General features: G+C 44.5%; 1 protein-coding gene across 1 annotated transcript; it reads left to right on the top strand.

Moving 5' to 3' along the window:
* Window positions 1-15,236: 15,236 nt before the first annotated feature.
* LOC127331240 (endo-1,4-beta-xylanase 5-like) lies at window positions 15,237-22,926 on the top strand. The gene is made up of 7 exons (XM_051357320.2): window positions 15,237-15,429; window positions 15,532-15,569; window positions 15,690-15,840; window positions 20,808-20,983; window positions 21,149-21,250; window positions 21,370-21,516; window positions 21,652-22,926. Exons 1-7 carry the CDS (start codon window positions 15,315-15,317, stop codon window positions 22,636-22,638), a joined length of 1,716 nt encoding a protein of 571 aa, XP_051213280.1. The 5' UTR covers window positions 15,237-15,314; the 3' UTR covers window positions 22,639-22,926.
* The last annotated feature ends 592 nt before the right edge of the window (window positions 22,927-23,518 follow it).

Raw genomic sequence — 23,518 nt, forward strand, 5'->3', positions numbered from 1 at the left:
CTATTAGCTAGTAGCTAGGATGCACCCGGCGATATGTATAAGAACATGAGGCAATTAGGGATCTATCCAGAAATCAAGCAGATGGAAAAACAGACCACCAATCATATCGGAGCCAGATTGCAACAGCAAGTAGCACACAGAGCTTCAAAATCACCTCACATCGATCTAGTCAGGACGCTCATGCTAGTAAGAGAGAACCAATATATAATAACTCTAGCGCGAGATCGATCAGCAATGCAAGAAGAAACTAAAACCACAGCGACAAGTTTCGCATGCGCGCGCCTCCCAACTCCATAGCTAGCTACGTACTTGATCAGCACCAAATTAATAAACGGTCGAATTAAAAGGGTAACTAGCTAGCTAGAGCTGGTGCGTCGTAGAATCCACCCGGCCGGTGATGCAACATGAGACGATTAATTAGCTAGTCGCGTTCCACAGATCTATCTATCCTGCAGGATCGAGTCTCTAACTCACGCATGCGGATGTTCAAGCAAGTAAAACGAAACGGAACAAGTATAAGAATCGGCCTGAACTAGAACTATATCCCATCTCACCAAAAAAAGAAGAACTCAAAAACGAAGGCCACAGATTATTCATCCACCCGCTATCCAGATTGATCTATCAAAGGACGCTCAAGCACACTGGTAAAATGAACCAACCAAATGGAAAATACACCACCAATCACTCGGAGCCAGAAGCGCATGCATACAGCAGCTTAAAAATCACCTCGCGGTTTCAGCACCGAAGAGAGAACCAGAAGCGGTAGCTGGCTAGTTGCTTCTAGCTAGGATCTATCCACGATCGATGCGAGACGCCAGAATACACTCACGCGCGCGCGCGCGTCCAACGTACTGATGCGACCAAATGGAATCGAAATCCATAGATCGGAACCAGCGAGTGAGCCCGCGCGCTAGACCATGATAGGCGATTGATTAGCTATTAGCGTTCCACAGATCTATCTATCGATCCTGCAGGATGGAGTAGTCTCTAACTCACGCCGGCCGACCGGATGTTGAAGCAAAAATAAAACCAAACGGATAATTAAGCAAGCAGAATCGATCGACCGGAAGGAAGGAAGCACCTCAACATCTTGCAAACAAAACTCAAAAACGAAGGTTTCCACCCGCTCTGCACTGCAGATAGATCTATACGTACGGGCCAGGAGGGTCGATCATGCACACGGGTAAAATCAACCAACCAGAAATGGAAAACACAGCATCAATCAATCGGAGCCAGCAGATTGCAACAGGATCTATCCACCAGGCCGGACGCTCACGCGCGCGCGCCAGTAAGAGAGAAGCAGATCAGATCGAAGCGCGACGTACGCGAGACGCCCGAGAGTACACTCACACGCGCGCGCGCTCGTCCAACGTACTGATGCGACCGACCAAATGGAATCGAACTCCATGGATCGATCGGAACCAGCTGCTGCTAGCGCTAGAACGCAACGCGCGCGCACGCCGCGCGCGCGGCCGGTGACCCGCGCGCAACACCGGCGAGGCTGCAAGTTCAAAAAACCACCTCACTCACCCAGATGCAAATCAAGGCGCAGTGGCCGGCGCAAAATCCAAGGCACGAGAGAGGTAGAGATCGGAACAAGTAACTCGGACAAGCAGCTCGCACGATCCGGCCAGTAGCCGCGCGCGGCCATGGACGGAGGGAGGGAGGAACCTTACTTGCAAAGGAAGAAGATGACAGCGGCACCGTGTGCCACTGCCGTGCCGCTGCGGCGCGCCCGCGGAGAGAGAAAGAGAGGAGGGTGGGTGGGTTCGGAGGCGACGGAATGGAATGGCCGTGCAGGCCACCCTGCGTGCGCTTGCTTTTAAAGAGGCGGGGCAGCGACGAGCTCGAGACAGAGAAAACCTGCTGACGGTTCGAACGGCTGCACACCGCGCGGGAGCTAGCTACGCCGCTGTCATGTGGATCCCTCTATCATGGAGGCCCACCAGTCAGCGTCGTGCGGCTTGGGCTCTCGCGTGCGGAAAATTATTCAGCCACTGTAGCAGCCGCCCTGCCATGCATTTGGCCAGCTCAAAGCAATCGCATACGTCATGTACTGTCGACGACCGATCGGACGGCAGGATTTCCTTCTCCTCTCATCCGACGGCCCTGACTGCTCCGAGCTGTGGCGTGAGTTGCATGCACCCTTCCACCCTTCCATTGCCTTCCGTTAAAGCGCTGCAGCTTTTTCTGAGTCACTAGACGATAAGCTTCGATTAAAATTCAATTTTGAACCGTAGTAATAATCCAATTTACCTCTCAACTGCAACATTGGTGATTTTCACCGTAGAAGGCTTGTGATGCAGCATGTCATGCGTACACTGGAATATACTACGTATTTAATTAAGAAGCAGGAGAGTAATATAGTGGGCAAGTTACATTACTAATCAGACTAGTAGCAACTTTCCATTTATAAGTAGTAGTTTTTATTTTCTGTAACCTTTTGGAATTCCACCATCAACTTTCGGTATATTCGAAACGCACGTTTATAATTTTGAAAATCTCGAAAAACTTCCAAACTTTCGGAACCAAACGTCCAAGTTTTTAGAGATTTTAGTTTTAACTTTCGGGGAATTTAGCTCAACACATTGCTCCTATCCAACTTCGTCCACAACAAGATGTGTGAGATCATCAAGACAAGGGCGAGGATAGTAATTAAAGAGGGTTCAAGGAGGTGCACCTAAACGATGTTGGCAAGAAGGTCATTCAGTTCTATGGTGCAGAGGTGTCCTCCTCACAGCTAGTGTACAACCATCTGAGGTAGTGGAGAACTAGGTGGATCCATGTCACCAAGCTTAGAGACCTTCACTGCAAGCTTGGATGCTGAGCAGGAGCATACAAGTCATGGAAGGAGTGCAGTGCACAAGTGACTGGTTACGAGAACAATCCACATAAAAGTTTTAGGACTAGCTAGAGAGGAGGCAAAAAAAAAAAGATTACTCACGATTCTTAGTGTAATAGAGCAGTCATGTCGTTCTGAAGGGTGCAACTCGGGGCGGGGATAGTAGGCTAAAGGACTTCATCATCGCCATAATAGTCATGGTGATTGTTTATTTTATGCTGGTCCAAGCGTGTGTCATCGCATGTAACACCCTAAAACCATTAATTGCTAGTTCGTAAGCTCACCCCATATGACATCAGGCTACCAAACGAGCGCTTTGAGCCCGAAAATCCTAAAGGTGGGCAACAAAACAATGGAGGTATAAACGATGCCTTTATGCAACCTACAATATTGTGGGCAACCAAACTAACTCGACAAACAGGTCAGGTCGCGTTTTACCTCATGCGGTCTCTATCAAGAAAAAACCGAAAAAGGGGAAAACACATGTAAGCAAACCTAATATGCACATAAAAACACGTAAAAATATTGCGGGTAGAAAGCTACTATATATTGTGAGAAATGTTGTCTTGCAACTTGGTTTTGTTTCTAGACCAACAAAACGTTTGATCAAAAACCTTTTTTTGTTTCTATTGACTTAAATGTTAATGCTTTCCATTGGCTGAATTAGCACGAATGCATACGAACACACATGTTAGTTTTATTGTAATGTTGTGTCCTGTATAACTATTTATGAAACAATGTCAAAAGGTTGTTGCCTTTTTTCTATGAGGGAAATAAGATGCCGATCAAAGAGCATTATGGTTTTTCCCATATTGTTGACTCATGTATAATTTTTTCAAACGTTCTCAAGGAACAAAGATTGAACTCATATGGTACTCATCTAGGCACCACTTAATAGACGAGAGGAGAAGGGCAACCATGGTGAATTGCATGTTCATTCGACCCATGGTGAACTGCACGTCCATGCGACCTCCTTGTCTATTAAGTTCCGATGGCTTCCCCTAGAACACGTACCTAAAAGTTTTAACCATGGCTTCTCCTTACAATGCAGAAAAGTTTTTAACCATGGTCCTATCAATGCAGAAAAGATTTAACCCGGCCGGAGGGGTAAACGAAACGGGCGTTGTACCCAGTCCAGCCAGGGAAAAGCAGGGGACAGAAACCAACAGAAATAGGTGGGCCCATTCCTCCTGCTGCTGATTCGCGCTGATCACGCACGTAACTCCTCCCACGCCAAATTCCTCTCCTTTCTTTTATCGAGTTGGAGACATGAGAAAATCTGCTGACCGGTTCGATCGGCTACACTATGTCCGAGAGCTAGGCACGTCGCTGGCATGCGGGCCATGGTGTCACAGCGGCCCACCAGCCAGCTTGGTGCGGATTCGTCTCTCGCGTGAGGAAATTATTCAGCCACTGTAGCAGTCGGCAGTCGCCCTGGCATTTGGCCAGGGAAGAGTGATGCTATACACACGATAAATTTTGTCCGATTTCTGTACGATCGAACATATCACACGCAGCGGTTTGGCTTTGGGCTGGAACAGTGACTTGGGTTCCGGATGAAAATACCTGGCCTACGTAGACCCATTCCATTAGGTGAGAGCATCCCCACACCCAAATCCAGCGCTATTTAGCGCCGGATGGATGTAATTTTTGGCCCGGGGAGCCCATTTTTCCCAGCGGCGAGTCTAGGATGGATGAATTCTTTTGACAAATAACGGTGAAATCGTACAAAACAAGGCGAAATTTGATCAAACAAAAGCGAAATTTAAAGGTATTTAACATACGTAGGCAAGTTCGTACATATATAGGCCGATTTCGTACATATATTTGAATTCGGCCAGATGGAAATATAAAAAATACTACATGTCGTCGTTGCTCACTTGTTGAGGTCGATTGGGGAGAGAAGAGAGGGCTGGGGAGAGGAGGGAGACGGCGGTGGTGAATGCAGCGAGACGCGGTAGGTTCGACGAGATGCTGTTGCGTGTGGACTCGCCGATGAGAGCAAGCTAATCGGATCTAATCTAATTTTAGTGGCTGAAAGGTAGAGAAAAAAATCGGTCGAATTGGAAAAACGAAATTTGCTAAACTATAAAACTAATCTAAAGAAAAACTAGCTATGAGATCGGATGCCCCCGGCGGAGATCATGGAGATCGATCTCCCCGGGGGGGGGGGGGGGAGGGGGGGACGGAAGCAGTTGGTGGCTAAACCCTAGATCGTAGAAAGAACCGCTCTTGTACCATGATAGATTGCGGAATATGATTGTATTGATATGGAGTAATTGATAATTACATTGAGCCTCTTGGGCTATTTATATAGTAGAGAAGACTTGGAGGGCAAGAACCCTAGTAGAGATAGAATTGTAGATTTGTAGTACAATCTTAAACTACCAAATATAGCCTAGGCGTGATATACTCTAACAACTTGGACAAAAATGATGCATCTTTATAGAGTGTTAACCTAAACTATGATGGCCATAACTACTCGGCGTCTCTCTTCCTTCCATGGTCGAGGCTACTCGCAGTCGAGCGGCCTCCCTGTTGTCGGCGTGGCTAGAGGGGCCGACATCATCGGGGGCTTGCCGCGAGTCACATACCTCGCGCTCCTGCTATGCCATGGCGCCCCTCCTCCCACCTCTGGCGCGTCTGGCCCTTTGCCATGGCAGCATCCCAGCATGCTCTCTCCGCTAGCAATGTCGCCTCCATGTCGACATCATAGCAAGCCTGGTCCCTCGCCACTACCTCCGCTACCTGCACCATCTCCGTGGCGTCCTGCTCCATGTTCCAGGTCTCCCGATCCACCTGTTAGCGGGAAAAAGGCTGACACGGAGATAATCAAGTGGCCACGCGGGGGAACGAGGCTGGAAGTTTATGCACAAAAAGACATATTGTGTATGCGTTAATGATGGTGGGAAAAAATGTCGGACCACCGGGTCTGACTCCTCGACCCAAACGGATATTAGCCGATTTTGTGTCCGCCGCTCGACCCAAACGAATCAAAATGGACACATTTGATGTTTAAAATGGGTCTAGTGCAGGAATGCCTTAACAACGAAGTTTTTTAGGGAGACAAAACTAAATCAAAAGGATTGAATTGGAAAAGACGATTAGTATTCCCTCTGTTAAAAAAATGCTGCTCAACTCTGTCTAGATATGAATGTATATAGACTTATTTTTAGTTATAGATACATTCAAAACTAAAAAAAAATAGAACCGGAGGGGAGTACATGTTTCGTAGCTGAGAATATTTTAACGAGGCTCTGCAGTACTGCGGGTGTTGGTCTGAGGACTTGTGCACCGGCCGGGGAGAAAAATAATTTGCACCGTCAGAAAGGAGCATCGTACACAGATCGTACATGAATCATCGTGTGTGAAGCATTTTCGGCCAGGGAAAAGCAATCGCGCGGCTCCTCCTTCCATTGCCTCGGCCGTGTCGTTAAAGCGCTGCAGCGTTTTCTTAATAACGCATGAACCGTAGTAATAATAATCAAATTTACCTCCCAACTGCATTATTGGTGATTTTCACCTTAAAATGTTTGCGGTGTACAATGTGCAGCATGTGGTACGTACTGGCGTACACTACTGTAAATAAACTGCTAATCTTTACTATTAAATTGCAATAGGTGGCTGCCTGGTGTCACAAACGGGCCAAAGATTTTTCCTCTAGGCCCAACGTCTTCTGAAAATCCTAGGCCCGTTTGGTTGTTTCGTCCTTCATCCGATCGATCTGCTATAGTCCTCTCGTGAGGGAAAACAACTCTATCGCTATGTATTTCCTCTCGTGAGGGAAAACAAAACTCTATGGAGCCAGTTGGGAAGAAGAAAAAAACAAGACGATGAGCCAGAAGCTGGCCGTGATTAACCTGGGTGCTGCTTCCGTGGATGTGCGCGCGTTCGTCGGTCGTCGGCCGTTCCACCTCCCGCAAGGGTCACGTAACTGCTTTGGGTCTCGGCCCATCGTAACGATTATTTTTTCTGGATCGAAGCGTTCACTTTTTGTATGTACAAAAACGGGAGTCACAACTTTCCTTCTAAGTAAAAAAACAGATCTGAACAATATTGTCTAGATCGTTTCCCTTTGCAAGCAGGACAAGTACTTCCTCCGTCTCAACTTTGTAAAAAATTATGTATCTAGACGCTAGAAACACTTCAGATACATGCAAACTGAGAAAAATTTGAGACATCCTTTTATAGATGTAAGGAAGTACTATTTTCGTTAGCAAACACCAAGGCTACCTTAGCCATGTTAGAGAGTGTTTATTCCAATATCAAAACACATTTTTTAATTTGAACAGTGTCCTACTCAAATTGTGCATATGACCCCGTATTGGCACACTGGTACGTGAAAAACATCCATCGATGAGGGCTCCATCGACTATATCCTCTTCAACTATTCCTACAAGATGGAAGACGAGGCTCCCTGTAACTTACATCCACCATCATTATTTTAAAGATGTTTGAATTATTCTAAACATGTCAATCAACTTTATGGCAAAATCCTGGTCGAGCCAAGTTTTGCAACCAAAGGATATTTTTTTTCCTTTTCCGATGCAACGCTCGGGTATTTTTCCTAGTTAGACTAGTATATCCATTTCTTTAGACGGATCCCTTTTTGGTAAATTTCCATTTATAAGTAACCACTCCTCTTTCTACAACTTTTGGAATTCCACCATCACTTTCGGTAAATTTGAACCGCACACATTTGGAATTATGAGGACCCTGAAAAACTTACGAATTTGTAAACATTCAAATTTAAAGTTTCAGAGCGTCTAGCTCAACACATTGCTCCCATCCACCTTCGTCCTCAAATAGATTGTAAGTTTGTTCTTTAGCTCAACACATTTCTCCCATCCACCTTTTTTTATTTAAATGTTACATATTATTTTCCATTAGATGAATTACCATGAATGCATACGAACCCACATGTTAGTTTTGTTGAAATTTTTTGTGCTATATAACTATTTACAAAACAATGTCAAAAAGTTGTCGCTTTTTTTTTTCCTAAGAGGCAAATAAGGTGTCAATCAAAGAGCAATATGGTTTGTTCCCACATTGTTACCTCGGGTGTAAAATTTTCAAATGTCCGCAAGGAACAAAGAACAAACTCATGGCGCTCATCTAGGTAACAATGCAACGCATACGACCTAGTAGACGAGGGGGGGAAGGGTGACCATGGTGAATTGCATATTCGTGCATCCATGGTGGTTTGCGCGTCCGTTAGTCCGTGCAACTGCGGATGAGCTCCTAGATAGCCGATGGGCGTCCACCTGGACGAGGTCGGCCGAGGCGAGGCTGTGGCGCACGTGATCCCCACTACGGGAAGAAAAAAGTTATGCACCATGAACCTTAGAAGAGTGAACCGGTGGCGTGAAACTGAAGGAGGCTTTCCATGAAGCGCTCCAATTTGAGGAATGACAAGTGGATTATGATGGCCAAGCCGACAACAGATCACCCCTCGAATCGCAAACACAAGCAGCCGCGGCAAGAGACTGACTTACATGAAGTCAGTAGTTTTTATTATGTACTCCAAGTCCGCCCGTTTTTATCGTGTCTAGATAGATCTAAGTTTAGAAAAGGTTGACATATCTTTTGTAGGATGGAGAATGTACAAAATGTGTAATCGGTGTAGTTTTAAGCCTTTTATTTTTTGAAAATTGTTGTATTCTTTTTTTTTCAAAACGATTTGTACCCTTCATAATTAAGTCCTTGGCCGGAGATGGCTTTCCCTAAAACATACAAAAAGGTTTTCACCATGGCTAAAAATACAGAACGGATTTAACCGGGAGGGGTAAAATGATGCGGGCAATACCCAGTCCACCTTCCCACTTCCCAGAGAAAACCGGGAGACAGAACCCCACAGAAATAGGTGGGCCCCACTCCTCCTGCGTGTTGCTGATTCGCGCTGATCACGCACGCAACTCCTCCTGCCTCTTGTGCGTCTCCACGCCAAATTCCCACACTAATTTCCTCTGTTTTGTTTTGTTATCGAGGACTGCATTAATCTCCGTCTATTGCTAATGGTCGATCCATGTCACGTAACTACAGTTGTAATCATATGTCTTTCTCAAAAGAAATAAGAATGCCCCATTGTTGGACTCAACGGGCATCTGCATGCATTATATTTCTTATTTTTGGAGGAAACTTCTGTACTACTTGGATTGATGAAAAACCCATGTGCTAGCATGTTATTCTTTTTATAAAAAAAATGTGATGTCGTCTGATTCTCCAAACATATGGATCCAATATTTTTCTTATTTCGTGAGGAAAAGGTGGCATTTGAAGTGGTGAAGAAAATCATAGGCTGGCAGGCTATTCTTAACTTTTTAAGAGGAATGTGATATTTTCTTCATTCTTAGAAGAAATAATAGTTGTAGGTGAGTAATTCGATTCAAACCACAACAGTTGTACAAGCACAGCTCGAATGTCAGTTGTAGGTGAGTCATTTTGTTCAAGGAGTTGGTCGAGAGTGGTGTCATTCCATATTTACCTATCAGCGTTACTAAAGTAGCGAGGTTCATTTTAGCATGAACCACAAGCTTCATTCAATAACCATGTTCATATGGATACAAAACACCACAGAGGGTGGTTGAAACCAAACATAACAACCATATGAGAGAGACAACACCGATTTAGCTAAACGATGTGTCTCAAAATTATACTCGCGTCGCTCGTGAAATGTGATTGAAACAAATAAAACTGAGGCCCCCTCGTTGTAATTTCATTTAACAGTGCACCATATGCACGATTAACACCATCATGAATGTTGTTAATCACCTTGAGACAATCGGAAGCAATTGATATGTGTTGCTCATTCAGATCGCCACCATATATGACGTTTAGGCAAGATTTCATTGGTCCTAGTTTTGCATCTTAAAATGCTTTCTTTTTTGAGAACTCGCAGGAGATGTGCGCGTCATTTCATTAGGTTTAAGGACAAACATTTACAACCGATAGAGAGGGCTAGGACCCATCCACCACAAACCATCCAAGAAGGTGGTGGGGCCCTTACACCACACCTCTCACGGACCCAATCCTACACAAGAGTCATAGCCTCCACTCCTGGATGACAGTGTCGAGAACACGATCGGCAGGGGTAGCGGTATCCTCGAACACCCTCGCATTCCGCTCCAGCCAAAGAGACCTCAAGAGAAGCATGATAGCAGAGTTGGCGACTTTGGGATCCACCCTGGAGAGGTGATCGACCGCGCTAGGCCACAATGTGGAGAGCTGATTGTCCGTAGCGGGGGTCGGGATCCCTACCCCGGCACGTCGAGAAAAACTGTCCCATATAGCGCGGATGAAGGGGCACTGCAACGCAAGGTGATCCGCGGTATCAGTAGCGATAGAGCAGAGCGGGCATAATACGTGGCTAGGAAGGCCACGTCGCAGTCAACGATCCGATGTCCAGCACTGGCCATAGAGCGATAGCCAAGCATGAAACCAGAACTTGTAGGGCGCGAAGGAAATCCACACATGGGCATCGCCGGTAGTGCCGTGGAGTTGAGTTGACGCATGGTACCAACTAGTTTTGCGGGAATCTTACATAGAATGGAATTTTATCTCTAATTTCATGTACAAACCTTTAGTCTAGTCAAAACTAAGGTTTATGTGTGATATCTTCGTCGAAGTGTTATCCTCGGGAAAGACAACCTCGCGAGACACAGCTGGCACATATGTAAAAAAATGTGTCTCATGTCGTATGAGACTATTAAACATCTTTTCTTAAAGTGGAAGTTTACTAGGTCTATATGATCACTCATCTAGATAGGTTTTATCTTATACCCTTACCTCGTAGTGTTGCGAATATTTAACTCAATGGTGTGGATAATAAGTTTAAATTACTTATTAGGGTGGGAGCGACTACCGTTATTTTGGCTACGGCTATGCAAAAATAACAAAGTTTTTAATGACAAAAGTTCTTCTCATATGAAGGTTATCTACCGGTGCACGACTACGCTTCGTTCATAGCCGTCTCTACAACATGTGGACCATCATGACCTGCTTACATGGGTATCTACATGGTTGGAGAATATTTTGAATGAATTTTTACAACATGAATAACGGCGTAATCTACACATCGGGCCTCCACCTCCTTAAGCGCTAGAGTAGTCGCTCCATTTTTTGTTGTTGAAGTGAGTTTTGTGTCATCTTTTTCTTTGAGACTATATTTTATTCGGATGTGTGCAGTTTAGTTGTGCATAAGCCCCGCAGCACTTTTGAGCAAAAAAACGCCCAATATTTAGAGAAAAAATCAGATCACCAGCTAGGGCCAAAGCCTCCATACATACCAGGTCTTCAAGGCTCCAAGGATTAGTAATTTCTTCAGTTACCGACAAAAACCCTTTGAGCCCTATTTGACGCTTCACACACACGTTAGCTAACCTATGCGTACCTCCTCCATCGTTACTTTCCTAAACGGGTCGGCCCAGTAGATCCCTGGAAGTTTCGGTTTTTTCCGGTTTTAGGAAACTTCTAGATCTTTCTGGTCTGGTTTTTCTTATTTATTAGTTTTTGGCTAGTTTCTCTGGTTTCCCCGGTCTTCCGGGTTTTTCTTTTTTCTTCATCTGTTTTCTGCTTCATTTTTTCAAGTTTCAAATTTTTTTTAAAAAAAATATTTCTAAAACAAAAAATTCATATTTTGACCATATTTTGATTTTTTTTCCTGTTTTTGTTTCCTTTTCCTTTTTCAAATCTGAACATTTTTCATTATTTCAAAACTGTGAACTTTTATTCACAATCTGATTTTTTTAAAATTTTGAATATTTAGGATTTGAATATTATCGAATTTTGATTTTTTTTAGTTTCGAACAATTTTAGAATTTGAAATATGAGCATTTTAAGATTTAAATATTCTTGAAATTTGAACTTACAGAACGATCTCTCTTATGTACTTACATCTGCTGACTGAGCAAACAAAAACATTACAATTCGAGCTAATTGGGCCGGCCCACCCGGACGTCGTTTGACGCGAAGCCCTGAAACGTCAAATAGAACTTCCTTTCTTTTTCTAAACAAGAGGCCCGCGATAGTAAGCCTAAGCCCACGCCAATCCTTGTGCGTGTATGGGCCGTTGTATACATTGCTACTGAATGTGTCCCAACTCCCAAGTGATCCCTTGAGTTACAACTTAAAAAAAAGTGATCCCTTGAAATATTCAAAAAAAAGTGATACCTAGAAATTAATGTTGCAGGACTCTCATACAGTATATAGTTTGATCTCACCAATTTTTTTGTCAAATTTACGGATCTGATGGAAAATAAAATCATACTAAAGCAGCTAGATTTGTGTATGGCAGGGGCAGAGTGGGTAATTTCACTTAACTTATTAAGTAACATCTTTACTTCAATAGGATCAAGTATCAAAATACCTTGGTAGTCTTAAATGTAACTCATTGTAGGATTTCATGACTTCTAAGTCATTTCCGTATTTAGGTCCATCATCACTTCTTTGTAGTTCGTAGGTATTTCTTATTCCGAGACAAGTGAATCATGAATATACTTCTGCTAAGAGGCAAAAATGTATTCTTGAATCCTACTCATTTTAGTAAAACTTTAATCTAGACGCCATGATCATTATCATTTTGTCTTTCCTCTATTAGTAGAGCTTGGTTCCCGGAACACATTCTATTGCACCACTCTGGTTACGGAGGTAAGGTCAATTACCTTGGTTTAGTTTTACTTTCTTCCATCAAAATCCTTAATGAGAACCTCTTTCTCGGAAGGTACCACATTTTGCAATACAAGATTTGCCCTTTTGGTTTCATGGAAGATGCATTCAACGATAGTAAGAATGCATCTCAAAGCTTTATTCATCTTAACTCCGAATTATCTGGCAACTCAAAATTTCCATGAATTTTAGATGATTTTCTATTTAGAATGAGTGATTGCTATTCTTTAAATGCTAACACTAAATAATAATAACACGATAAGAGATAATTCAGACCATACAACATAGTAGGATTACAATACTTTAGTCATATCAACACATTGATATATTTCAAATGTTGTAATTTGTGGAACACCTTTCACAATTCTATATGCAGAAAACCATAACTCAAATAAAAATTCATTTTGATTAAATCATAGAGACTCGTTTTTCTTGTTAATTAGTACCCTTCTTCACTCTGAAATTCCTTGATTCCGTCAAATATTTCAGACTTGTGTTTCATTTAGCAAATACACATATTCACTTAAATCAACAATGAAGTTTTGGAACAATAATATCCACTACTTTTTGAAATCCAATACATCATTCTGCATGATACTCAATAAATTTAGCGCACATTCCGTTTTGCCATAACTCGGAGTTTCATTCATAAGGCATAACTTACATGTGTCAAAAGATCAAATATCTAAAGACCTTGTGATTCAATCGGAATGGAGCACATAACACCAACATGAATTAAATGGCAGTGTCATTCGAAAATGATGTCATTATCAAGTTTGGATATTTCTCAGCATTTTATTGTTTTATAAATGCTCAATCTATCATCATCGGGATTATTAATAAGAATAACTCATTGGGCAACACTTGGGCTGCCAATAGAGGAAGTTTTCCCTGGTTGGCTTTGTTGCAGGCGGCGCACCAATGGTGGCCGATGCGGACGGAGTCGAAGAAGACACCATCTGTTCCTAGTTCTTGTCGCGGCAGAGAAAAGCCACAAAGTCATGCCGTGATTCCTATCGCGGTAGAGAAAAGACGCGAAGTCCTGCCGCGGCAGAAAAGGCAGCGGCGAGGAGGTTTCCTTAGGGTTGAAGGCGATCGGACCTTGGGGAACCGAGACGATCAGATCGAGTCCTGACTTGAGTGATCGTAACACTTGGCTGCCAATAGAGGAAGTTTTCCCTGGTTGGCTTTGTTGCAGGCGGCGCACCAATGGTGGCCGATGCGGACGGAGTCGAAGAAGACACCATTTGTTCCTAGTTCTTGTCGCGGCAGAGAAAAGCCACAAAGTCAAGCCGTGATTCCTATCGCGGTAGAGAAAAGACGCGAAGTCCTGCCGCGGCAGAAAAGGCAGCGGCGAGGAGGTTTCCTTAGGGTTGAAGGCGATCGGACCTTGGGGAACCGAGACGATCAGATCGAGTCCTGACTTGCGTGATCGTTGATGGAGGAAAACCGAGGCGGGGAAAAGGTTCCCGGCATCGAGGCGAAACAGATCCTAGTCCTGAGCTGAGGAAGCGGCGGGCGGAGTTGAACCCGCGGCGACAGCTGCTCTGATACCATGTAGAAATTGTAGAATCCCTAATATCTGTTGTTGACTTGCTTGGATCCTCGCGGATATATATAGAGGTACAAAGGGAGAAATAGATTTATAGTACATGATTAATAGTTTTAGTCTATTAATATACACCTCTACGTATTATACTTCGAACATAACTCAAAAACAGTTCACGCTGATTTATGAATGCGACAGCCGTGTAAAATGGTCTCCACTGGTCAAAAACTGTGTCCCGGTTTCGCCAGTTTCAACTTAGCTCAATTTTTTTGTACTAAACTGAAAATGAGATTTAGGTTTGTCAAGGAAATAAGCTGGCTATCACAGCCGGTTTCAGCGGTTTTCTACGATGTCCCTAGTCTCCAGCAGCTTAATTAGCAGCAAGGTGTCAGTCAGTCCATGCTCGCTCCTTGCACGATTCTATCCACGAAAAGCAGTGGAACGCCGCGCGCTGACCACTCCGGCCACCTTCCAATCGACTGGTAGATTCTTGGAAATGATTCTTTGTTTGGCGTCCGCGCGTGACAAACTGACAGCACTGCACATATCACACCGAAAGGAAGGTTGGGCAACACGCGCAATTCCATACGAATTCTTGTTCGGTTCGATCTCTCTCTGTGCATACGTACAGTCGCACCCACATGATGTTGGCCTATGCTTTTCACATTTTTTTTTAATCTACTTACTGCCCTGTATCCAGCCACGTCCATAAACTGCCGAGTCAAACACTGACTTGCCTGTCATGGCAGTGCCACTAACTAGCTAACTATAGCTGATTAGCAACGTCGCATGCGTAGAATATACTTGTATATCGTTATCCATGAGCTAGTAAACACAAGTCAAACACACACAGCTTATGCAGTGCTACCCGGGAAAAAAAAACCTTATGCAGTGGTACTTGCAAGGTGGTCTTTGGTTAGTCACATCAGTGTAGCACTCATGTTACACTAACTAGAATCTAAAAACACCTGTATATAATGTCTGTAGATTTCCTAGTGGGAACTGAGTTTTGACCGGCCATAGGATTGTTGCACTAATCAGGGATTATCAACGGAAGGTGAAGCTCTTCTCTCGCTAGCTACTACGGAGTAGTAGTACTAGTAGCTCTTTGTTGCGTTGCTGTATAAATGCTCGGTAGGCGCACCGACCGCTAACAGAGACAAAAGGAAGGGATCACGAGAGGATTGTTTACATACACACAGTTACACACCCCGCCGGCCGTTTGCCTGTACTCTGAACATACCTCTCGTGCACTTCGTTATGGAGGCGGTGGAGACGGCGGCGGCGTCGCGGGCTCTTCTTCCTCCTCGGACCAAAGTGCTCCTGCTGCCATTGCTGCTGCTCGTCGCCTCGCTCGCTCCACATGCTTCCTCCGGTTAGTACTGTACACATCCTCCGCTCGATCGAGACTGCGTGCAGCTAGCTGCCTTGGCTTGGCTAACGCTTGGTTGATTTTGATGTTGATTCGTCTCTGCAGCTGACGGGGTGCGCTACGATTACAAAGCTTACACAGAAGTACACACGACGCTCACAGCCTAGATCTCTCCCTCCCTCTCTCGGGATAAATCTCTGCATCCATCTTGCCATATATCTCTGATCAAATGCATTAATCCTTCTTGTTTCTGTTTTTGACAGTGCAAAGGGCACCCTGAACCTGCTCTGTACAACGGCGGCATCCTGCGGTGGGCGAAGAAAATCAAGGACTTCAGGACGGCGGATGAGGGCAACTACTCGCCGTCGTTCGTGCTCTACAACATGTCCGCCGCCACCGTGTACAGCTTCTCTTGTGAGTCTCCATAGCGCCATATCCTTGATTTGCTTTCTCTCGTTCACTTGGTGGAAATGTTAAGGTCAGTTGATTCACTAGACACTGGGCATGCATTTAGATGTTGGTGTATAGCCAAATAGTGGCGTCATCGACCAACCCATAGGAAGTCTTGCGTTTTGTTTTGAAAGTAAACGGCACATGAAAAGAAAAGGACATGTTTAGATCTCTGGCGAATTAGACATAACTAAGTCTCAGTCATGTGGCCCCATCAAGTGTAACTCATAATTATGTGTAACTCATAGTCCAGGATGAATCTTAAAGCAAATTCAACGGTTTGGATATTTTATCTCACTTACAACCCACTTGCAACTAGAATAATCTCAGTTGCAACCCACTTGCAACTAGAGAAATCCCAGTTAGATCCACTTGCAATTAGGGAAATCTTAGTTCCAACCTACTTGGAACTGCTATGTAGGAGGAAAAATCAGTGGCTAAGGAAGGCGACTGAGACATAAAAATACCAGCCATCTAATTTCTAGCAAATCTGAAAAGAGAAATATGCCAGAATGGAGAAGTTGTCCGATAAACGGTATACTACCAATTAATCCACGGAAAATTTACAGCCCAAACATCCCATTTGATGGCGTGCGTCGTGTGGCTGTAGTGCTCTCCTGTTTATGGTGGAAGCTGGGCCTGAAAGGGCGCACACACTTTGTTTGATACTAATTTAAATAATTCCTTTGATTCATATTACTTATCGTAGATTTAGTATAAAGTTATAATGAATCTACAACAAATAACGTGGGTCGGAGGAGTACCAAAATCAGCATTTTCATTGGATTCATGGTAGAACTTATTTTCAAAATTTATTTTTATTTATTATAATAATATAGGTGCTGGCAGTTTTTTCTATAAAATTGTTTAGATAGAAGAGCTTTACTGTTTGGAAAAATCAATACACCTTATAAATTGGACCGTAGGGAGTATATAACCTACAAACTAGAAAATGCAATGAGGTTTCCACTAAAATGCCAGGCCATGCTTGGTGCAATATCAGTTGATATTTTCAGGCACAAACAATTGGAAGTTAGCAATGCGCTCTCAGAAGAACTAATCCAACATGTGACTATGTGAGTACTGAGTAGCCCTGTAAAAATTCAACCGAGCTAGAAGCTCTCAGGAGTCAGGAGTGCTAATGTACGATACACGAGATTGCAAAATTCCTATAATAATGAAAGTTGAAGCCTGGTCGGCAGGGATGCGCCGGTGCGCCACTAGAGCCACGCACTGCGACGTTACCTGATGGGAGTTCCAGCCACGTAACAATTTCTCCTCTTCTAGAAACCAGAGTTTGGTAACATCGCCATTGAACTAGCGGAAACGCAATTCTAACGGCGTCATGGCCTATCGATCAAGAATCCACCATTGAAACAACATCATGATTCGTGCATTCTTATGTGCGCCATTGTAGAGCTTAGTCGTGTCGTCCGTGTCTTGACCGTTACGTCCTGATGCCGCTAGTAAAATCGCTTTAACTCTGCAATGACGTTTCTCTAAACCTCCCCAATACTCGGTCGAATGGTACCATGCACATGTACACGCCCTACGATCCAAGGAAATGAAACCAATCAGAGAGGGGACTGAGGCTCTGGCTAGATCGGAAATCAGGCAGAAGCCGGCAACGGGTAAGGAGCAGGGAGAAAGACGGCCGGGGCAAGGCGGCAACCGACGAGTGCGCGCGTTGGCTGGCGTAGGGCCGCCGGCGCCGGTGGTGGGGGCGAGATTCTTCTCGTCCTTGAGTCCTGGACTCGAATGCGCATGCGCGCGCGCGCGCGGCAAGAAAACGCGCGTGCAAAGCGAGACAAAACTTGAGGCAAGACGGAGAGGTGGAGACGAGGGCGCGCAGCAAGCGGCCTAGGCAAATGAGGTATTGCGCACCAGCCAGCCGCCGTCCTCCCCGGCCCCGTACGTGTCACCTTGCCGCAGCTAGCTAGCGCATGTGGCCGCGGAGCTAGCAGGACCATCGATCGATGGTGTTCGTCCCATGCGTTCCTTCGTTTGCTTCATTCCGATGGTAGGGAAGGAATGGACGCGTGCGTGTGTGCCCATCCATCCACACAGGTCCATGCAGAGGAGACTACTAGCGCTAGCTTTTGTACTTTTGTGGCGATGCGTACTGCAAGAGGCCATGCCGGCGCCATGAGGGGCATGTCAAAGAAGGAAGGCGAGCTCGGCGAGTGGATGGACGGCCACTTTTGAATGCTTAATCATAAGGTGTGCTACCTGTATAATGGCGGCATATACAACATGGAATGAGTATTTTTGGTAGGAAAAGGTAAAAGGTGTGTTTATAGCTAAGATTCGGCAATCTAGAAACTTATGATGTGTACTAGCACTCTGAATCGGAAATTCAATTCAGTTACCAGGTTCACAGACTCTCTCTACCACAAAAGTACAAAATATGTTTAAGATGCATTTCAAAATAAGGGGAGCATATGCTCCCATAAGCCAAAACACCACTCCCAGATCGAAATGCACTACATATAAGTATGCTAGTAAATTTCAAAGCAAAAATATTTCGAAGCATAGAGGCTGCACACAAAAAAACGGATATGGTGGCTTGAAATTGCAATTATCGATCAACATATTTTGTTTTTGTTTTTTTCCTTTCAACTGACCGATAAAACCATAAAAACATATCCCCTTGAAATTTTACTAAACCATATAGTGTATTCTTACATCTACACAAAAATATGTACAGAAGATAATGAAACATGGCACTGTCACCTTTTCATTTTCCTTAAAGGTTAGGAAACAAAAACGTTTGGCGTGAACAATAGTGGAAACTCCAAACGGAGGCTAGGCTACATGTAGTCCTTTATTTAAAAAAAATCAAAAACATATTTTAAAGTTTCAAAATATTCTAAAAACAACCGTGAATGTAGCTAATGGTGTATACTGCAAACATGCAAAACCGCAATACGAACTACTTTGTGCTTTAGGCTAGCACAAAAATGGAACAAGTGTAGATCTAACTATAATGAAAAGTGCACATTTAAAAACAATAAAATTTATCTCTTTCCTTTTCATTGTTCTACCCTAGGGAATAAAGAATTTCACATTGACAGGCTTTTAGGATACATCATTAACTATATCTGAACTTTGACCTGTTAATATGATTTTAGAACTTCTCAAAAAACGGTACCATGACTTGCGTGGGAAAAAAAAACAAATTTACCGCTATAGATTGCTTTCTAATTTTTGCAGGGTGCAATGACATCCCATTTTGCACTAATAATTATGCAACAATGAATTAAGCATTGACTTATGGATTGTTCTTTCTGGCAGCATGTGCCGCCATATGATCAATAAAGTGCTGAATTCCCTCAAAAAAGCATGTGCCCACATATAGGCCACTAGTAGTTAATCCATTGCAAGCAAAACAACAATGAAATGCATACTAGTCCATGATCAAACATCGAAATCCTACCAAAAACACTACTATCAATCAATACTAATTACTTTGAAAACAAAATATTTATATCATAGTTTTCGTTTCACGCTGTGCGGATTATGATAATGCTGCATCTCTAACCAATATTTTTCAAGTTTACTGCAGCTACCTTTGTTCTTCTTACATAACCATCTTTTAACAGCAGAGACAATAAAAACAAGTTTAACAATTCACAATCCAGTACCGTAGTATGGACATGTACAACTCTTCTAGTTTTTAATTCCATGCATGCATGTTTACGTTAACAAAACCAGGAGCAATAACAAGGTGGTAAAATCTGCATAGAAAATTCAGAAGAATAGACGTTGGCATTCACAATTAACATATTTCTGACAGTAAATTACAGCTTGTACCAAGTACTCCCTCCGTTCCTTTTTAATTGACTCGAATTTAGTACAAACTTGTACTAAATCCGAGTCAATTAAAAAAGAACGGAGGGAGTAGCCATTAGTAAGTGGCAATCCGACAGGTTGGCCCAATTTTCCTTGGTTACCACTTTGCATAAGTTTGCAACACCCACCTAATTGAAAAATCGCGGAGTCAGCCTCGCACCTTTTTTCGAGTGCCACTTCATCATCCGTCTTTAGAGACTCATACAAGATCAGCTCCGCCTTCACTCTCTCAACCCCCAATAATGGGCCAATCTATCTCCCTTAGAACTTGGTGGTGGCTTAAATATCGCCCAGATCCCCTCCTAACCTCAAAGCAATGGTGTCCCTCATCCTTCTTGCATCTTGGGAAGTTAGAATGAAAGGAATACGAGGGTCTTCCGCAACAAGCACACCCTACCTTTTATCTTCCTTGCTAACATTAAGAAAGAGGCTAAGCTTTGGTTTGCCGTAGGTGCTAAGAAATTAAGTGGAATTATGCCGAAGGAGTAGGCTTTCATAATATTGGTGACTCATGTAAAAAAATCTTAATTATTAATCGACTGACGTGAAGATTTTGCTCGCTGTCGTGCCTCTGAATCAACGGATGCATGAAGCCAATTTAGGTTCCATAATACGGATGTAATAATAATTTGTTGAATGCTTACTGATTTTCTCCAGGCTGGGTGAAATTCGATAGGCCAGCAACCATCCATGTGGAGACAAAAATTATGTTACTAGACAACGGCGCATCTTAGTGTAACACGATTTTTTCTCACAGAGCCGGGCCTTACCGGTCACGGTCAGGCATCCATCGTCCGCGCGCACATGTAGGCGACAAGTTATCACACGGTGTCAAAACTCAGTGTAGGCGATGAGGTGAAGCTCACATGTTGGTCTAATTTTTGGTCCATTACACTATCTGTAACTCATAGCTAGTATGAATCATGACACAAGTTAAAACTCTATTGCAACTCAAAAGAAGCATAAATCACGATGAAAATCTAACAGTCTGGAGTCGACCTAACTGTGTAACTTGATTTCCAGATCGACCAAGAACTAGCAAAACTGAATTGTTAAACTTCCTGACTGATTTTCTTCAGGCTGGGTAAAATTTGATGGGCCAGGAACAGTCCATGTGAAGGCGAAGATCTTGTCACTAGACAACGGCGCATCCCAGTGCCTGGGCACAGCTCTGGTCCGAAACGACTGCTGGTCCTTCCTCAAGGGCGGCTTCACTCTCAGCTCGGCGTCACAAACCTCTGTCCTCTACTTCCAGGTTAGACTTGGCGATGCATGTGCACAATAAATTATTGCCAACACATTCTAGTAGTGGCAAGATGCTAAGCATATTGTCTCATGCCAGCGGGAAAGTTAAAAATAATTGATTGCAAAGTTGTACTGCTCGGAGAATTCGTGATGCAATATTTTCTGTTCTCTGTAGACTGCAAGCCCAAATGCCTCAATGGTCTCAATCAGGAGCGCCTCTCTGCAGCCTTTTTCGCCTGAAGAATGGAGCCAGCACAGGGAGGACCGCATCGAACTGGTACCATCATGTTGCACGAAATTTTGTTCCTGTCAAATAAATTTGCCCAAGGGAAATCACATAAGAAAAAAATGGTAGATACTGAAACTAACAATAGCAGCGTTTGCCGTCCATGGCAGATCAGGAAACGCTCCGTGAACGTACATGTGTCGGACAGCAGTGGCAGCCGCGTCGTGGGCGCCAAGATCGCCATTCACCAGATGAGCAGAGACTTCCCCCTGGGCTCCGCCATCAGCAAGACCATCCTCGGCAACAAGCCCTATCAGGTACGTCGTCCATCGGTCAGACTCCTGAAGAATGAATTTTTCACAATAACATTGTCGATGAGACGATGACTGATAAGATGCTGCTTCAAAGGAAAGAAAAATGACTGATGTGGATGGTTGCACTGATGGATGCAGGAGTGGTTCAGCAAGCGGTTCAACGCGGCGGTGTTCGAGAACGAGCTGAAATGGTACGCGACGGAGCCGTCGCCGGGGAAGGAGGACTACACGCTGGCTGACCAGCTCCTGCAGTTCGTGCAGTCGACCGACGCGGTGGCGCGCGGGCACAACATCTTCTGGGAGGACCCCAAGTACACGCCATGGTGGGTGAAGAACCTCACCGGCGCCGACCAGCTCCGCGCCGCCGTGGCCGGCCGCATCGAGAGCCTCCTGTCGCGCTACAAGGGCGACTTCGTGCACTGGGACGTGAGCAACGAGATGCTCCACTTCGACTTCTACGAGAGCCGCCTCGGCCGCAACGCCACCGCCGAGTTCTTCCGCACCGCCAAGAGGGCTGACCCGCTCGCCACGCTGTTCCTCAACGACTTCAACGTCGTCGAGGTCTGCGACGATGTCAGCTCCAGCGCCGACTCCTACGTGTCCCGGCTCCGGCAGCTCGCCGACGCCGGGGTAACCTTCGAGGGCATCGGCCTCGAGGGGCACTTCGGGAAGCCCAACATCCCCTACGTCCGCGCCGTGCTCGACAAGCTCGGCACCCTCCGCCTCCCCGTCTGGCTCACCGAGATCGACATCAGCAGCGCCCTCGACCAGAAGACCCAGGCCGCGTACCTGGAGGAGGTGCTCAGGGAGGGGTTCGCGCACCCGTCCGTGGACGGGATCATGCTGTGGACAGCCATGGACGCCAACGCCACCTGCTACCAGATGTGCCTCACCGACGGCAGCTTCGTCAACCTTCCCGCCGGCGACGTGGTGGACAGGCTGCTCGGGGAGTGGCAGACCAAGGAGGTGCTCGGCGCCACCAACGACCGGGGATCCTTCAACTTCAGCGCCTTCCTGGGAGAGTACAAGCTGTCTGTGGCTTACCTCAACTCCTCCGCCGAGGGCACCTTCTCCCTCGCTCGCAGCGACGACACCAAGCACATCACCATCCGTCTCTCCCCCTGATCGATCCTTGAAAGGGCTGTGTCGATTTGTTAATGTAGTGCTGGTCGTCTGTAGCAGGTTTTGATTTAGAACCATTGTTGGATTTGTAGCAACTTCTTACCATGCCTAGTATTTTTTTTGGATTCAGAGGCTTTTCCTATGCATGGCAACGTCCGTGTTGCTGTTTGTACTCTATTTTATTTTATTTACTAGGCTTTTACTAGGAAGTGAGATTTAATCGGGCCATGTGTAAACGTACTACTAATCGTCTCTAGCAGGTTTCGATTTACAACCGGTGTTGGATTTCTAGCCTAGCAGCTTCTTAGAGCAATTCCAATAGTGCAGCCGGGTGCTGCCTATAAGGCCAGCTATAGTCAGCTTATAGCTAACTTATACAATAGTTGAGTTTAAGGATTGATAACTTTATGTGTACTAGGACAATACCCGTGCGTTGCATCGGTGTGGATATTCTCGATGGTGAACTCAAATTACAATTCAGAAACTAAAACATGCAGAAATATTGACAATAATAGCTTTGAGATAGGGAGTAGCTAGACAACACATGAGTCTGATCTAATGTGATTAAACCTTTGATAGCATAGCAGGACAATCCCAGAGATAGATCCTAACCTTTTTTTGGTAATTAATTTGAGCCACGTACCTTGATTGAAGTTATCGTAATTTGACTTCGTAAAATTGATTGACTCATGTTTTCAGGCTAGCTTTGGCCTGCCATAGATCTAGTAAAAAAACTGATGACCTGAGACAATAAGTAGTATCTTTAAAATCTAATAGAAGTCGTCTGCAACAATTAGGAAACGTGAATTCTATCACTAAGTCAGTATAGAACAACTAATATGTGTAAAACAAAATATATTTGTTCCAATAACCTAGATAAGAA

This window comes from Lolium perenne, chromosome 2 (assembly GCF_019359855.2).
Source record: "Lolium perenne isolate Kyuss_39 chromosome 2, Kyuss_2.0, whole genome shotgun sequence".
NCBI classification, from domain to species: domain Eukaryota; kingdom Viridiplantae; phylum Streptophyta; class Magnoliopsida; order Poales; family Poaceae; genus Lolium; species Lolium perenne.

What these genes read in the sequence shown, in the direction of transcription:
- LOC127331240 (XM_051357320.2), top strand. Translation starts at nt 15,315, where the DNA reads ATGGAGGCGGTGGAGACGGCGGCGGCGTCGCGGGCTCTTCTTCCTCCT. An exon ending in CACCGTGTACAGCTTCTCTT is followed by an intron (nt 15,841 to 20,807) that starts GTGAGTCTCCAT and finishes GATTTTCTTCAG; the next exon opens with GCTGGGTAAAATTTGATGGG. An exon ending in CCTCTGTCCTCTACTTCCAG is followed by an intron (nt 20,984 to 21,148) that starts GTTAGACTTGGC and finishes TGTTCTCTGTAG; the next exon opens with ACTGCAAGCCCAAATGCCTC.